The sequence below is a fragment of the Paroedura picta genome, chromosome 17, assembly GCF_049243985.1.
Source record: "Paroedura picta isolate Pp20150507F chromosome 17, Ppicta_v3.0, whole genome shotgun sequence".
Lineage (NCBI taxonomy): Eukaryota > Metazoa > Chordata > Lepidosauria > Squamata > Gekkonidae > Paroedura > Paroedura picta.
Window position 1 is genome coordinate 6,579,916 of NC_135385.1, and position 15,214 is coordinate 6,595,129.

At 61.4% G+C, this 15,214-nt stretch overlaps 2 protein-coding genes across 5 annotated transcripts; both read right to left on the bottom strand.

The window, feature by feature from the left end:
• Positions 1–654: 654 nt before the first annotated feature.
• LOC143827042 (phospholipase A2-like) lies at positions 655–7,353 on the bottom strand. Of its 3 annotated transcripts, XR_013227169.1 has the most exons (5): positions 7,118–7,353; positions 4,284–4,440; positions 2,202–2,308; positions 1,489–1,687; positions 655–1,028 (listed from the first exon to the last, which is right to left on the bottom strand). XR_013227169.1 is itself a non-coding variant. In XM_077316209.1 (4 exons), exons 1-4 carry the CDS (start codon positions 7,182–7,184, stop codon positions 1,539–1,541), a joined length of 477 nt encoding a protein of 158 aa, XP_077172324.1. In that variant the 5' UTR covers positions 7,185–7,353; the 3' UTR covers positions 655–1,538. The 3 variants fall into 3 exon arrangements, 2 of the variants coding, with proteins under 2 accessions (XP_077172324.1, XP_077172323.1); XM_077316209.1 differs by having other exon boundaries at positions 655–1,687; positions 4,284–4,437; XM_077316208.1 differs by having other exon boundaries at positions 655–1,687.
• A 632-nt stretch (positions 7,354–7,985) lies between these two features.
• LOC143826998 (alpha-N-acetylgalactosaminidase-like) lies at positions 7,986–15,100 on the bottom strand. Of its 2 annotated transcripts, none has more exons than XM_077316124.1 (8): positions 14,734–15,100; positions 13,950–14,120; positions 13,190–13,364; positions 12,898–13,075; positions 12,392–12,486; positions 11,908–12,069; positions 10,938–11,135; positions 7,986–8,816 (listed from the first exon to the last, which is right to left on the bottom strand). In XM_077316124.1, the coding sequence occupies exons 2-8, from the start codon at positions 14,102–14,104 to the stop codon at positions 8,556–8,558; spliced, it is 1,224 nt and encodes a 407-aa protein (XP_077172239.1). In that variant the 5' UTR covers positions 14,105–14,120; positions 14,734–15,100; the 3' UTR covers positions 7,986–8,555. The 2 variants fall into 2 exon arrangements, with proteins under 2 accessions (XP_077172239.1, XP_077172240.1); XM_077316125.1 differs by having other exon boundaries at positions 14,943–15,084.
• Between the last annotated feature and the right edge of the window lie 114 nt (positions 15,101–15,214).

The window sequence follows — 15,214 nt, forward strand, 5'->3', positions numbered from 1 at the left end:
AGGGGCTCACGGTCACTATAGTCCACGGACATCTGGTGAGCCACCCTTGCCATGGGTTTTGTATACGTCCAAAAGGTTTTTGACAAAGTCTCCTGAAAAGACCTTGCAGAGAGGGATTAAAAATTGGTGGAATTTATTTATATATTTATGAAGGAGGTGGAATCCCGGGTCAGCTCTTGTGGTGGGTCCAGCTCTTCAATTTGCTTGCAAACTACCTGGAACCGGGAACAAGCAGGATACCGGCCACATTTTAAGACAACGCAAAATTCACGTTGGTTGCTGAGAACCAAAACATTGCGAAGAGCTCAGAGAGGGTCACTTTAAACTGGGCGACTGCTCAACCACGGGGCAGATTAATACGAGCCGCATTTCGGTGCAAAGTGAGGTCCGTGGGAACCAAAGGTCCTAACCAGAAGCACGTCTCAAAACAGGTATGTACGGAAAGGGAAAGAGGCCATGGGATCACAGGGGATAAAAGTGTCAAAAATAAAAATATAAGTCATGTCGAGACGATGACGGTGATTCGGAAGGGAACAGAAACCAGCTGCCATTCTGGTCGTGCTCCTGCAGAGATCGACAGCATGGCCACAGCAGGGAATCCGAAGTACTTTTTTGCTCCTTAACTTAAAAATTATCCCAGAGCTAGAAATAATATAGTAATAAATTTTTATTGGCATCCCACCCGGCCACAACGCTCAGGGTGGGTAACAACATTCAAACAATACAACGATTAAAAAAAATTAAAACACTCATCATTTAACCATAATTTATACCCCTGGCTAAATCCCCAGACGGGTTTTTTTTTGAGGAGGGGGGGAGCAGAATCCGATCATCCTCTCCCGCCAAAGGAACAGTTGCCACCTCTCTCTCTCTCTCTGGTGGTCTCAGAAAAGCCGCCTGCCTTTTTGGTGTGCAGAGAAGATGAGCTGGGGCAGGGACGGGGGTTTAGAAGATGATGCACTGAGTTGAGAGAGCTGTCTCTCTCTTCCATGAGTCGAGGGCCCAGGGACAACCGGCACAATCAACAGCTGAGAAAGCAAAAACATCTCCACTCAAAATGTAATTAAATTGTCTTGTTCACCGCACCGTGTAGTGATGTAGCGCTGGCCACGGCCTTAGAAAGGGGCTGGACAGATTCATGGAGCGAGAGGAGTCCATCTATCACTGCTGGACGGTGGTGACTGAAGGGAACCTCTGCGATCAGAAGGTTTTGGCTGCGGTGTGCCATTGGCCTGGTCCTGCACGGCTTCTCTTCTGTCCACCCCCAAATTCCAGCAGGGAAGCAGCATCAGGGGAAGGCCTTGGCCCCAGTGCCCCGTTAGTCGGCCCTCCCGGTGGGGAAGAAACCTCTGGGCGGGATGGACTACGGATCTATCCCGGCGGGGCTCTCCGGGTGTTATGCCTGAGCGCTCCTTGTTAATTTGGAAACGGCTGGCTTGTCCGGGAATCCAGGGATCGGAGGTGCCGAGGAAACAGACTCCCACTCACAGCTCAGGCTGGTCTTCGAGCAGGGCCGTCTCCAGGGCGGGACGCCTGTCTTATTCGTCTTTGCAGGGAGGGGTGGAGGCCCCGCACCGGGCCACCGGCCACAAGATGTACGTGGCGTTGTAGGGCGCTTTGGCCAAACACTTGGCTGCCTCGCGGTCACACTTGCAGGCGATCTTCTGGCACTTGTCTTCGATATCGTCTGGGGGGGCAGAAGCACAAGGTGGTCCACACTGTTGATCCTTACAGCCTCATTTGCAGAACTGCATTTCGGGACCTGGATGCTTGGCACCCCCTGAATGACAAGTGGTGCCTCTGAAGCCAGCAGATTTCGGGGGACATGGAAGGTTTTTATGGAGTAGTGCCCCTGACCTGGATGACAGCACATCCCACGACCCCCATGGGCTAGTCTCCCCTCCTCAGCTTGTGCAATATGCCTTTCCCTCCCACTGGAGCCACCAAATCTCTCTGGAATTCAGGGCTCACAGCCGCGTTGTCTGTGGGCCAAGTTTGGGGAATAGCACCCCGGGACTGCTAGGACTGAGGGTGGTGGCTTAGAAGCCACAGGATAAATAAATAAGTAAACCTTGGCCTCCCCCCCTGCCCTGCCCTGCCCTGCCCTGCCCTGCCCTGCCCTGCCCTGCCCTGCCCGTGTCCTGGGCGCTGCAGCAGGCATTGGGAGCCTCTTCCTGCCTGCAGGCAGAGCGTCTACTCACCACACTTGGCCGCGTTGTCCTCGCACTCCCACAGGTAGCTCTCCATCTTGGGGGCGCAGCCGGCGTTCTCCGCTTCCCCGTAACAGCAGTCGTGCTTGAAGCAGCACCTGGGGAGGAGGCAAAGGAAGAACTGTCCCCAAAGGCCCAGGATCCGGCACCCAAAGGGGCCTGCTTTGTAGGGGCACCGAGGGCTGCTTCTGAAACGTGAGCTCTGAGCCCCCCCCAGGAAGACGGCCGTCCGGACAAGAAAAAGCTAACCTTTCTCATTATTATCTTGTCACTGTGGTGTCCGAGGCTTTGTCTTTCTGCTTGGCCCTTTTGGCACGTGGTCCTCAGGAAGGCCTGGCCTCGCAAGGTCCCTGATGCTCTGTTCTCTACACAGCCCTATAGTGGAAATATTATCAGGGCCCGTCCTGGCCCCCTTTGGCCACTAGAGGGCAGTGGCGGACTGTCATTCTCGTTCTTCATTTTATCCCTTAATGTACATACAGTAAAATCAGAGTCCAGGAGCATCTTTAAGACCAACAAAGATTTATTCAGAGCTTTCAGGCATGAGCTTTCGAGTGCAAGCACTCTTCCTCAGACTTGCACTCGGAAGCTCACACCTTGAATAAATCTTTGTTGGTCTTAAAGGTGCCACTGGACTCTGATTTTATTGTGCTACTGCAGACCAACACGGCGACCCATTTGAATCTTTCTTTAATGTACAGGTTATTGTGTGTCTTCTCTGAGACACCTTGAAGGGCGGGACACAAATTAAAGACCGCACTTCCAGTCCTGACGGCATTATTCCGGTTTTCCCTTGGGGTGGCTGACTCCGGAATTTAAAAGCGAGAGTCTTTCCTTCCAAAGTGTCCAAGGGAAGGCGGGGGAGCCTCACGAGGTCACGAGCTTCCGAAGGAGGGCAGCTGGCAGGCGTGCCAGAAAAGCCACCTCCCCACAGGCAGAGTGTCCACGTGGGCACGGAGGCCCAGCTCTTTACGACTCTCCCCCGGAACAAGCCTCTTCCCCGGAGTAGGCAGGGCGCATTCCCCACCTGCCCTCGGCCACACCTTCCAAGCAGGGAGCCGTCCCGCTAACCTAGATCTCAATCTTGGTTTTGGACACCACATTCCCCTGCCCGGCTCTGTGAGGTGGATTGCCAATCCAGCCGCTGGAGTTTGTAGGGCAAAAGCAGCCCTCGGAAGCTGGGTGGTCATTAAGCTTCAAGGAGGCCGGTCTTTGGGGAACCCACAGAAAAACAGTTCCTGGATGTGGTCGGCTTAATGCGTAGCCTTCCCTTCCCCTGGAACAGGACCAGGACCGCCTTTCTGCCCCGTGGATGTCCGTTCCAGGGGGGTGGCGGCCTGGCCTCAAGGCTCCTACGTGGCATGCCTTCGAAAGCCAAAATCCCTGTAAGGCCCAGCTGACGGAAGACCCCTTTCAGCCTGCCTCTCTTCCCTCCCCTGCCGAGGCAGCCTGAGGGATCCAGTTGGGCTGGGCCTGCATGAAGCCCACCGAGAGCCCCTTGCTTGGGGACACAGAGGTTCAATACAACACGCCAGGCTATAAAAACTTCTCTTCCAGAGAAAGAAGGGGAGGGAGGCACTGCCTGGCTCTCAGGGCCACGTGCAACTTTTTTAACAGACCAAGAAAGCAGGGATTCCCTGCCTGCGTAGGTGTAGCCGTCTGGAGCGGGTCCTTGAAGGGATGGCCTAGACCTTTTTCCCAACAGAAATCCTCCTTCTCTCCCACAGTCCTTGTTCCGATGCTCTGCTGGCCTCTTTTCTTCCAGGGATCTTTCTGGTCCCATAAATGCCTCCGTGTGGGAATCGATCAAGGACCCCGCAGCTGTCCCAGGCTGGGTGGGGGGCTGCAGGTGAGGGAGGAGGCAGCCAAGCCAATGCTGGGGGCTTCTCATGTGTCTGAGCTGGGTCTGCCGTCTTTCCTCCCCTTTGAGTAGAGCCTCCGGGCTCTTTGAAGAGATGATGGTGCTGCTTCCGCTGGGCCCACCCTTCTCCCCCAAGCAGCTTACGTCGGTCTCCCCTCCACGTCATCCACACAACCCCCCTGCAAGCGGGCTCATCGCCCAGGCTGCCTTACCAGTCTGCTTCATCGCTGGGCCAGCCGGCCCCTCCCAAGCCGCAGAAGCAGCCGTAGCGCAGGTAGGCGAAGGGGGTCCTTCCGGTGGTGCACTGGATGGCCCCCGCCAACTGGAGCAGCCCTCTCCGACGCCGGGCCAGGGGGCCTTCCGCAGCTGCTGGGGGGGGGGGGAGATGGGAAAAGGGTCGGTCACTCCCGGCAGATCAGCAAGGCCAGCTCCGGCTCCCGAGCCCTGCCCTCAGGCAGCCCTCTCCACGGCTGATATCTGGCCGGATATCTGGTTCTCCATGTAGTTCAAAGCCATGGCTCCAGACCTCTCCTCTGCCGCCAAATCTCCGCCCACCCCTCGCCCACCCGCAATCGGCAGGAAACTCGCCCCTGCGGAGGGATGGGGGATCCCCACAAGCCCTGGGCCTCTGCGCCCTCGGAGAGCCCCTTTCACAGCCGCCTGTTGATGTCGGAAGGACTCCCAGCACCATTCTGGCTTTGCGTCCCATGAAGCGATTCTCCTGGGCACAACTCTACGGAGATGACCCCTGTGAGGAGAACTGTGCGAGGAAGGGCTGAGGGACTGCGGAACGCCCAGCCTGGAGCAGAGGGGACCGGATGCCTCCCTTGAGGGGGGCTGTTAGAGGAAAGGACCCGCAGGAGTGGCTTCAAACCACACGCAGAACGATTCCGACTGGGCTGGAGGGGAGGGCCCCTGCTTGGCTCTGGTCGAGGGAGCTTTGGCCCTCGAAAACACCCGCCTGGGAGCCCTGGTGGGCCTCGAGGGGACGACTAGGCTCAAAGCCCCGGTTTCCCCTCTCCCCTTCCTGCAAGGCGCTCCTGCCGGCTCCTGCCTCCTCCCCCGGCCTTTGCCACACCGGGCCCAGCTGGGCGTGGGCAGCAGCACCCAGGAAATGACCCCGAGCTGAGTCCCTGTGAACCAAGAGTCACCCTTGGGAGCTGTTTGCACAGGGAGGTGCTTTTAATTTGTTTTCCCTGAACAATCCTTCTTTTCCACGTGGCTCAATCTGCCACCTTGGGCTGGCAGAGGAAGAAGAGCCAGTGCCCGCCTGGAACCCTTGGGAGTCCCCCTAGAGGCCATCTAGTCCCACTCCCTGCTCAGTGCAGGATCAGCCTCAAGCATCCAGGAGAAGGATCTGTCCAGCCGCTGCTTGAAGACAGCCAGTGAGGGGGAGCTCCCCACCTCCTCAGGCAGCCCATTTCAGACTGTGGAAATCCCCCCCCCCGATATCTAGCCAGTACTGTTCCCCACGGAGTTTAAAACCAGGACTGCGGCTCTCCCATTGGCAGCCCACAGGAACCTTTCCCTGCCCTCTTCCAAGTGAAGGATGCAAATGCCGTGCAGATGAGGAAATCTGCATCCGTTTTCTTCTCCCTGACGGCCAAGATCCATCACAGCCCCTGTCTAACCAGTTCTCTCTGTGCCCCCTGGGAGATTTGGACTTGGGTTTCTGAAAGAGCATGAAGCAGAAGAAGAGCTGGTTTTTAAATACCCAACTTTATCACTGCCTGACAGAGTCCCAGAGCCCCTTTCCCTTCTCCCCACAACAAACAGCCTGTGAGGGAGGTGGGGCTGAGAGAGCCCGGAGAGAACTGAGACTAGCCCCAGATCACACAGCAAGCTGCAGGTCCCTCAGAGAGAGCTGATGTCGCTGTCCGCCCTGAGGAAGGGGTCGCTGGTGTCCCACAAGAGAGAGGAGGGGGCACCTCTGTTTGCCGAAGCCAGCTGGCCAAATGAAGACGCCCCTTTTTATTTACCTTCCGTGGGCACGCCACAGTTTAAAGGGCACATCCAGAAAGCCAGTGACCGTGGGCGACTCTGCCAGGCAGACTGCAGCGTATCCACAGGGCCTCCCCAGAGAGACCCTGCGTCACAAAGGGATTTCTCTTGAGACTTTGTGCCCGAGCAGCGCAAGGTGCCCTCTTGTCCTCCTGCCCGGGGGACCCTTCTGGGGAATGCTGGACACTGGCTGTGGGCTGGGCCCCCAAGACCAAGGGGTGCCCTGGGAGGGGTCGGTCCCCCCCCCCGTCCTCCCAAGGGGGGCACTCACGTCCCCACGCTGGGCGTCTCCTCTGCCAGGCCCCCGGGGAAATGGCTGTTTCCCTGGCTTCTGCGTGGGGTGATAATTACACCCCCTACTCAGCAGCGTTGTTGTGAGGTCATGGGTCTGCCATCCCCTGCGCCAAGGCTCCAGTCCCTCCGGACCAGCGGGCAGGCCGCGGCCTAGACCTCACGCTCAGCACAAGCCCGCTGGTGAGACGATGGAAGCCCCGAAGAGGCTGGGCAGAAAGACCCCCAAATTGCCATATTACGGGGCAGGTCTGAAAGCAGGACAGGAGAAACCCCTGAGCAGAAGCCAGCCCTCTCCTGGAACTCACAGCCCCCCTGATATCTGAACCCATGGGGCCGGGGTTTTAAGGCCTGCCTGTTCTCTTGGGTGCCCCCTCCCTCCCTCCCTCCCTCCCTCCCTGGGGTCCTCTTCTTCTTCTTCTTCTTCCCCCTCCCTCCCCCCAGAGGTGATCCTCCTGTCTTCCCCAGCTCCAGGATGCCCGCAGGTGTTTACTCCTGGCGGCAGGTGGAGAACTGTTTGCACACCGCCCACACAACACCCTGCAGCAACTGGATCGGGGCCATTGGCCACCACTGAGCGCTCCCTCTGGCAAAGGGGAGGGAGGCCTGCCCCACGGGCGGTTATGGGCCCCCCCCAGAGTCGCCGACCATTTCCCTGCCCTCCCAGGGCTTCGATTCCCGGCTCCTTCTCCGCCGGCAGCCAGCGGGGTGACCTTGGGCTAGTCCCAGTAGGGGTACGCCTAGACTCACTCACCCGCGGGAAGCAGCAGGGGCAGCAGCAGCAGCAGCAGCAGCGCCGCCCGCCGCCCCCCGGGGCCCATGGCAGCGCCGTCTGAGGCTGCGGCGGGAGCAGCTCCGTCCGTCCGTCCCGTCGAGGCGCTTCCCTGGCGCTGCCGCCGCCGCTGCCGCCGCCCGGCTCGCTCTCCACCGTCCTCTGCCGCCTGCCGGGCTGGCAGCTGCCCTCTTGCGCGCGGGGGACGGGACGGGACGGGGCAGGACGGGGCGGCCGAAGAGCCCGCGGGGCGGGGCAGGACCAGGCGGGCGCGGCGCAGGGGCGAGGCCGGCGGAGGCAGCCCGGCTGCGGGGCAAGAGTTGGCGACCGCCGGGCCCCGGAGCTCCCACCCAAGGGCTGCTTTTAAACACCCACCTTTCCCCTCGAGGGGAGGGCGGTCGGGGCCCCGGAGACCAAGCCCCGCGGGGAAAGGCTGGGGGGGGGGAGAGGCAGGGTCTTTAAAAGGCCCCCATAAAAAAGGGCAGCAGAGGCCAGGATGCGAGCAGGGGATGGTTCCCCCGGGGAGGGGGGGGGGGCTGTGGCCTGATCCCTCATTAAGACGGGGAGGGGGGGCTGGACTAGATGGCCTCTATGGGACTTCTGCCTCTAGGATTCTAGGATGGGTTAAAGCTGGCCGAAGAATGCATTGGTGGTGGTGGTGGGTGGGTGGGGCTGGAAAGGGAAAGACAGAGTGACGCCCCCTCCCTTCACCACCTTGGCTCCCTGTGAGCAGGACTCCTTGGAGCGCCCCCCTCTTTCCAAAAGGGGGGCTCCCAAATCCCTCCTTCTGTTCGGTGCTTGCATTTCCCTCCCAACATGACCACTCAGATTCTGACTTTATTAATTCTGACTTTATTAAAAACCACCTTTATTCCTTGCCCCCTTTAGTCCCTGGGTGCCTCTCGTTGCTCCTGGCCTTCCCACCCAGCCACCCACCCAGCCAGGTGCAGGCGGACCCTCCTGGGAGAGCACGGCTGGCTCCAGACTTGCAGGACACCCACCGAGCCCTGCGGCCTGTCAGCGGGGCCCTCAGTGCCGCTGCAGGAGCTCCCCGGGAAAGCCCGGCCCGAAAGAGGCCGTTTCCCCAGGCAGCTGGGGACCCTGCCAAGAAATGGGGGGCAGGACGGGCTTCCTTGGAGCAGCAGCCCTCTCCCACGTCCCGGAGGCCCCCTTCCGGCCCAGCCAGCCAGCCAGCCAGCCCCACAGTGCTTGCGTTGGGCAAAGGGGGCCTGGTGTGGCAGGAACCGTGTCCTCTTTGCCCTTTGCCAAGGAGCCCCCTTCTCTTTCAGGGGCTTTGTGCGGTAGAGTCAATCCAGACCACCCTGGGGGACGTCGGAGCTCCCCTAAAACATCCCGGACTGGAGCAGGGAGGGCTGTCCTTGGGACCCGGGCTTCTCCCTCGGCAGGGGCCAGTCCAGGGTCAGCACAGCGGCCGGAGGAAGAGGAGGACCACCCCGGTGGGGGCCACCTGGACGGAGATGGCGGCCCCCGGCCCGTAGTCCCCCAGGAAGGACCGGCCCAGCACGTCGTAGACCTTGTAGCCCTCCGGGCAGTCCTCGATGCCCAGCTGGGCCAGGCTGGTGGAGTAGGGCGTGGCCGCCCCCTCGGTGCTGCTGTTCAGGATCGCCACGGCGTACTGGTGGTTGACGAGGCCGCGCTTCCACACTTCAAACTGGACGCTCTGCCGGAGGAGAGGGAGGAGTGAGCGGCACGGGGAATACCATGTGGCGGCACCAAAATGGAAACAGAGAGCTGGGAGGACCCTGAGGGTCATCTAGTCCAGCCCCCTGCACAATGCAACCCCCGCCCCGAGGAGGGCAAAAGAAGCCGGAACAGACCAAAGGAGAAACCGGAGGTTCACAGGTGCCACATTTAGGGATATTACCACAGTTGAGAAATGCAGGCCTGTGAGCCTGACTCCTCCAGCCCCGTCTTGACCTCCCCCTGGAGCAGCCATTTTATCACTCCCGCCCCCGGCGGACTCTGAGTTCCTTCCGGGGACTTTCTTCGGCTTGCTTGCCTACGACGGCCAGGCTCCTTCGTAGGCCAACCTCTCGGGAGAGCAGGCCTGCAGCATCTCTGCACAAGGATGGAGGCCGGGGGCTTCCGGGGCCCTCGGTTACAGGGGCTGCCCCTCCGAGACGAGGTGGTGGGGCGTGGCAGCGTGTGCCGCAGCTGGAGGGCAGCCAAGGGTGCCTCCGTCTCCCTGAGCAACTGGGAAAGGGTCCAGGAGCACCTTTCGGAGAGGGGCCATTGGGGGCAGGGGAGGGGCTCTCGGGGGTCCCGGCTTCCTCCTTCAGCTGCAGGTACAACGTCTCTTGGATTTGACCTTGCTCCACTCTCCAAGACGAACTCGCCTTCTAGCCACACCTGCAGATGGGGGCAGGGACTCCCGAAAGCTCCTTCCCTGTCCCAGATATGATCCTTGCAGGTCTCGGGCTCTTTCCCAGTCCCTCCAGCCCAGTCTGCTTATTTCAGCCAATCCACAAATTCAGAACGAAGGACATGGGATTTTTTATCTCCCTACCGATGCTAATTTTCTCCCCCCACCCCAGCCATTCCCCTCCGCCCTTATCATCCTGCCGGGCACCTCTGCATTCCTGACAGATCGGCCCCACCTTCGGATCGGGATAAAAGCCCTGGGATCTGCATTCCTCCTCCCCCCACCCCGCCTGAGGGAGGGTGCTTGGGCTCCCGAAAGAAAGCTCAGAGCCTGACACCCTCTGGCTGGGCTCTAGGGAGCTCCGGGACTCGAACCCAACCACCCGTATGTCCGGTGTGAGCCAGAAAGAGGCGGCTCGTGTTCAGCCTGGCAACGCAAGCCAGGGGTCAGCTCTGTCCCAAGCAGGCTTGTAAAAGAACCGCTGCATGCAGACTGCGTGCGCCTCGGCTGTGGCTTGCAAACAGAAACCCCGAAGGCCGACGGCCGGCCGTGGCTGGGAGCGCAGCGGCTGATGCAAGGCCGCATGCCGGGGAGTCCCGGGGCAGGCAAGGGGCGGGGCTGGCGGGGCTCTGGCATCCGAGGGACGACTTCGGCAGCCTCCGGGGGCGGAGGGTGGGGCAGGGACCGCGGTAATGACCTCTGGGGCCACGAGGCTCTGTGGCCAGCCTCCCGCCAGGGTCACGGAGGCGACTGGGAGCCAAGGGGAATTGGGCAAGCGCCCGCCAGGAATGCAGAAGCTGCTGCGCTGGCCACCGGACGGGGCACAATTAACCCCCAAATCCTCCGGAAATTGCCCTTGATTGGCCGCCCACGCAGAGTCCCTAATTGGCACCGAGGCCTTCCGCCAGGAGCCGGACTGCTGCTCTGGGGCGGTTTCAGTGTCTCTGAAGGGGCCCACCACAGTTCCTGGCCGGCCACCCCTCAAGAGCGCTTCTGCCCACGGACCTGCTCCGACGACTGCCAGCTGCTCCCTCCTTCCCTTGCTCAGGGCCGGCGTCTGCATGTGGGTGAGGAGGGGGGGGGGCAGCTGCTGGGACCCAGGGCTTCTGGGGGGCTCTACTGCCCCTGGCCCCCAGCCCCTCCCCTCCCCTGCCCACAGTTCTTGGGAAAGGCAGGCAGGCAGGCGGGCAACGGACAGAGAGGGTGTGAGGTGGGCTCTGGGGGGCTCTCCCACCTAGAACTGGCCGTGCCCTTGTGTCTCCCACCCTCTTCAGTCCCAGCCTCCCTGGAGGACCTCGGAGTCCCTCCCCCCTCCCCCGGGAGCCCCCGCCTGGCCACAGAGCTTGGACAGTCAGCCCCCCACCCCCCAAGTCCTGCTGTCTCGCACGGGGGACCCAGCCTGGCCCCCACCCCGCCCACCTTGGCGATGCGCCGTCCTGGGACGCCCAGGGGGTCCTGGTCGATGTAGATGAGCAGCTGGTTGCGCAGGAGGTCCTTGGCCTCCGCCGAGAGGGTCCGCAGGTTGCAGGACATGAAGAGCGGGGCGGCCAGGATCGCCCACAGGGCCAGCTGCGCTTTCGCCTGCTCCAGGCTCAGGCCGGAGTTGCCCGTCAGCAGCTGCAAGACAGGCGGGAGGACACGGCCGTCACGTCCAGCTCTGGGGCGAGTAAACAGACCTGGGCTTAAGCGGAGCCCCTGGCCGCCTCACTGTGCAGGCCAAACCCGTCAGCCCGTTTCTAGGACTCCACAAGCCCGTGCTCTCTTTCTCTCTCAGTAACCCCGACGACAGCCTTCCAGGGTAGGCCCCTGCTCCCAGAGGCACCGGGGGCTGGGTCGCTGGCTGAGGGTCCCTTCTGTGGCCCAGGAAGTGCTCCGCCCCCGGCTGAAACTATCGGGAGCCGCTCCAGCGCATGACTGTCCCGTCCCCCCACCTTTGTCTGCTGTCAACACGGGTGACCTCACAGGCCTGGCTAATGGGACGAGGGCTGCAATTATCCCTTGACAGCCCTGAGCACAGAAACTGCTGCCCACAGATCCCCACGGGCGGATCTCTGGTGACTGCCTGGTGTCCGGTTGGGAAACTCCCTGCCAATGAGGACGGCCGGGGCGGAGGGGCTAGCCCTTCCTCCTGAGGAGACCACGGCGGACCCACCGCCCCTCCCAATACTGCTGAGAGGAGGCGAGGGGAAGTGGGCAGGGGAGCGGGCCTGGCAGGGGGCACGGGGGTCTCCCCAGAGGCAGAATTGGGTCGGCCCGAGTCTCACTTGGGAATGGCCCTGCCTGGCACTCCAGGGCCACCTTTCGGCCTGAGCAGGCTGGTGAGCTGACAAGGGGGCATGAACAGGCCCCCCATGTCTACCCGCCCCCCCAGCCACCTAGGGGGCGTTACCATGTCGGGGTCGTTCCACCGTCCCGGGCCGGCCACGGGCTGCAGCGTGTCTTGGTGGTCCCCGTACCACGTGATGATGCGCGAAAGACTCTCCCAGGAGTCCTGGATGTCGGCAAAATTCCTCCACAGGTTGCAGATCTGGCCCAGGAGGGTGTAGTTCACCTGGGTCCAAACCACAGGGACAAGTTCTGCTGCTGAAGACTGGCCCAGAGGCCACGCAGGCCAGCCCCCCCCCCCCCCCCGTCTATTCCAGGCTCAGCAAGGCCTTCAAAAAGGATGATTACTACTTTCTGTCCTTCATTTCTACCCATCTTCCTCCAAAGCTTGTTTGCTTCCCTTCTGTTTATGCTCACCACGACCCTGTGAGGTAGATTCGGCGGAGAGCGCGTGGCTGGCCTGAGGCCCCCCAGCAAGCGCGCCCCTGGCAGAGTGGGGGATTCGAACCTGGGTCTCCGAGATGCTAGCCACACTGGCTCTCTGTTACCTTGGGCGGCAGGCCTCCCTCGTAGGCAGGCCAGCTGCAGGAATAAACAATCGGCCGTCCAGTTTTGTTCAGGGCTGCGCTCATCTTTGGGTAGCCTGGGAAACAACAACAAACCGGGCCGGTGGCTGGACATTTTGTTCCTTTCTGGTCCCCTCCCAAACCCGCCCACCAAAGCGCCTTAGGGAGTCGTTACACCCTCCTCCGCTTTATCCTCACTACAACCCTGTGAGGTAGGCCTGGCTGAGCGCAGGCGGCTGACCCCGGGCTTCCAGTGACCTTCCGTGGCAGGGCAGGACTCGAACCTGGGTCTCCCAGCTCCCTTTCTCCAGTTGATTCTCACAGCAACCTGGGGAGGTTGGTTGGAGCTAAGTCTGTACGAATGGACCAAGGATCTCCTGGCCCAGCCTGAGGCTCGAGGAAGGCCAACACCTGGTGTCGTTTAAGCCCATCCCAGCAAGCTGATGCCCAGTCTGGGGGCCCTGACTCCATCCGGTCGGAGCACGCACCGGCGGCCTTTTCCGAGGGGCTGGAGAAGCAGCCGTCCAGCTTCAGCATGTCCACCCCCCACTCGGCGAAGGTCTCCGCGTCCGTCTGGATGGTGTCCAGCATGGTGCCCGGGTAGCCCTCGCAGGTCTGGTTGCCCAGGTCGCTGTAGATGCCGAACTTCAGCCCCTTGGAGTGCACCTGCGGCAGGGAGAGGGAAGCGCCCGGGTCTGCCTGGAGAAAGGGGGCCGGCCGGGCACCCGGGGGAAGGCCTTGCCCACTGGGCTGCGGGTTGCCTCCCGGAACGGCACTTACATAGTCCGCCAGCGCTTTGATGCCGCTGGGAAAGCGTGACCGGTTGGCCTGCAGCCTGCCCTGCGCGTCCCGCTCCTTGGCGGCCCAGCAGTCGTCCAGGTTCATGTACTGGTAGCCGAGCTCCTTCCAGCCGTCCTCGGCCAGCCGGTCCGCCATCGTCTTGATCAAGCGTTCGCTGGCGAGAACAACATACCCATCCGGTGGGAACGGGGGGTTAAACGCGTCTGTTTCAAGCTGGTCTGAATCAGCAGGACAGCAAGTTCTCTTGGGTCCATTCGGGCCCCTTTAAGACCGGCAGCGTGCAAGGTCTCGTGTGTACACCAGCCCCCCTCTCCCCCCCCCGTCCGAAAGGGGAGCTACCGGCCCATCCACAGGGGCAGGGAGGGCGAGCAGTAAATTAGCCGACAGCCCAGAGTGAAGACGCTTTAAGGGCCAAGCAGGAATAACAAGCTCACTTTATAAGGTCTCCACTTGTTTGGCTTTAATTCCAGGGGGAAACAGAGGGAAGGAAATAAATTTGTCAAGACGGGAGCTGAAGGGGCAGAGCTTTCCCTAACGGTGGGATGCAGGAGTCAGTAAGGGCTGGTTCCTGCCCTGTGAGATGCATCCTGTTATCTTTCCCTGGGCTTCACGTGGCAAAATGCGACCTGCTTATTTCATCTCCCAAAGACTTCTGGGGAGGAGGAGCCACCCAGGAGCACTGGGCCCCCTCCCTCCCAGGGCCACATCGGAGGTGGGAGTTCGGGCCCCCCCGCCCCACCTGATGCAGTCGTCCGGCTCCTTCTGGCAGTCCGTGTTGCATCGGAAGTGTTCCCACGGCAGCCAGCCCATCGGCGGCGTCCTCAGCAGCCCGTTCTCCAGGGAGGACGCTCCGGCCAGCAGGGCCAGGACCAGCGCCGGAGGGAGGAGCGCCATGCCTTGGACAGCACCCCTGGAAAAGACCGGAGACACGGGAGTGGGAAGGGGCCGGAGTTCGGGGCAGAGCCTCTGCTTGGCGTGCAGGAGTGGAGCGAACAAGCCCCTGAGGTGGCCTCCTAGGGCTGGCATCCAGCTTGACTGCCTCTGACGATGGAGGTTCTGTTCAATCAAGTGCCTGCCTGAGCAACAGCCTTCAGGTGCTGCTTCCACGCACAGCTCCTGCAGCCCTAGGGGTGCCACCCTCCAGGTAGGGCCTGGAGATCCACTGGAATGACAGCTCACCTCCAGCTGGCAGGGGTCAGTTCCCCTGGAGAAAAGGGCTGCTTTGGGGCATGGACTTCATAGCATTATACTCCTCTAAGGCCCCTCCCTGCCCCAAATCCCTGCCCCTCCCAGTTCCACCCCAACGTCTCCAGGTATTTCTCATCCCAAAGGTGGCAACCCTAGATTCCTGCTCCGGCTGGGTCAGAATCCAAGCACTTTGCGGGGACTAAAAATCGCCCAGGATGACTTCTGCTCTCGGGAGGAACGAATGAGGAACGGGAGCCCCAGCTGCATTTCCGGGAGATCTCCAGGTCCAACCCGGAGGTTGGCAACCCTTGCCCTGTTAGGGTGCCGTCACTCACCGGCAAAACCGATTTCGGGGGCGGGGCTAAAAATTCAGTTCCCCGCGGGCAATATTGAATTTCGACGTTTTCCAGCCTCCGGGACGGCCAATGGGGGGAGGCGTGACGTCACTGTTCATTTTGGTGACGTCACAGAGGCAGCTGAATGACGTCAGCCAGGCGGGGAAGGTGAAAGCTCTCAAGCCACGCCCCGTCGGAGAAATCCCCACCTCGGGCTGGCTTCGACCCCGCCCCTCAGCCAGTGACGAGGGAGCGCGCATGCGCCTTCCTTCGTTCTGCCCGGCTGGTGCGGCAGCGGAGAGACCGGCGAAGCGAGAAAGCGTTCTCAGCCCTGCGCATCCGCTCACCAGGCCCAGTAGCGCTACTTCCTGGTAGAGAGGCGGGACTTGAGGCGAGTGATCCACGCTACCGCCTATCAACAATGGCGACTGTTAGTTTTTTTTTTACCGCGACCAATGGAGCACGGGTTTTTATTGTCACG

Bases quoted from the DNA above. Each gene is read 5' to 3' on its own strand.
- LOC143827042 (XM_077316208.1), bottom strand. From the start codon at position 7,184: ATGGGCCCCGGGGGGCGGCGGGCGGCGCTGCTGCTGCTGCTGCTGCTG. The intron at 2,309-4,283 runs GTAAGGCAGCCT...CCTCCTCCCCAG, and splicing joins CCCAGCGATGAAGCAGACTG to GTGCTGCTTCAAGCACGACT. The intron at 1,688-2,201 runs GTGAGTAGACGC...CTGCCCCCCCAG, and splicing joins GGACAACGCGGCCAAGTGTG to ACGATATCGAAGACAAGTGC.
- LOC143826998 (XM_077316124.1), bottom strand. From the start codon at position 14,104: ATGGCGCTCCTCCCTCCGGCGCTGGTCCTGGCCCTGCTGGCCGGAGCG. The intron at 13,365-13,949 runs GTGGGGCGGGGG...TGTTCTCGCCAG, and splicing joins GAGCCGGACGACTGCATCAG to CGAACGCTTGATCAAGACGA. The intron at 12,070-12,391 runs GTAACAGAGAGC...GTTTGGACCCAG, and splicing joins AGGGAGGCCTGCCGCCCAAG to GTGAACTACACCCTCCTGGG.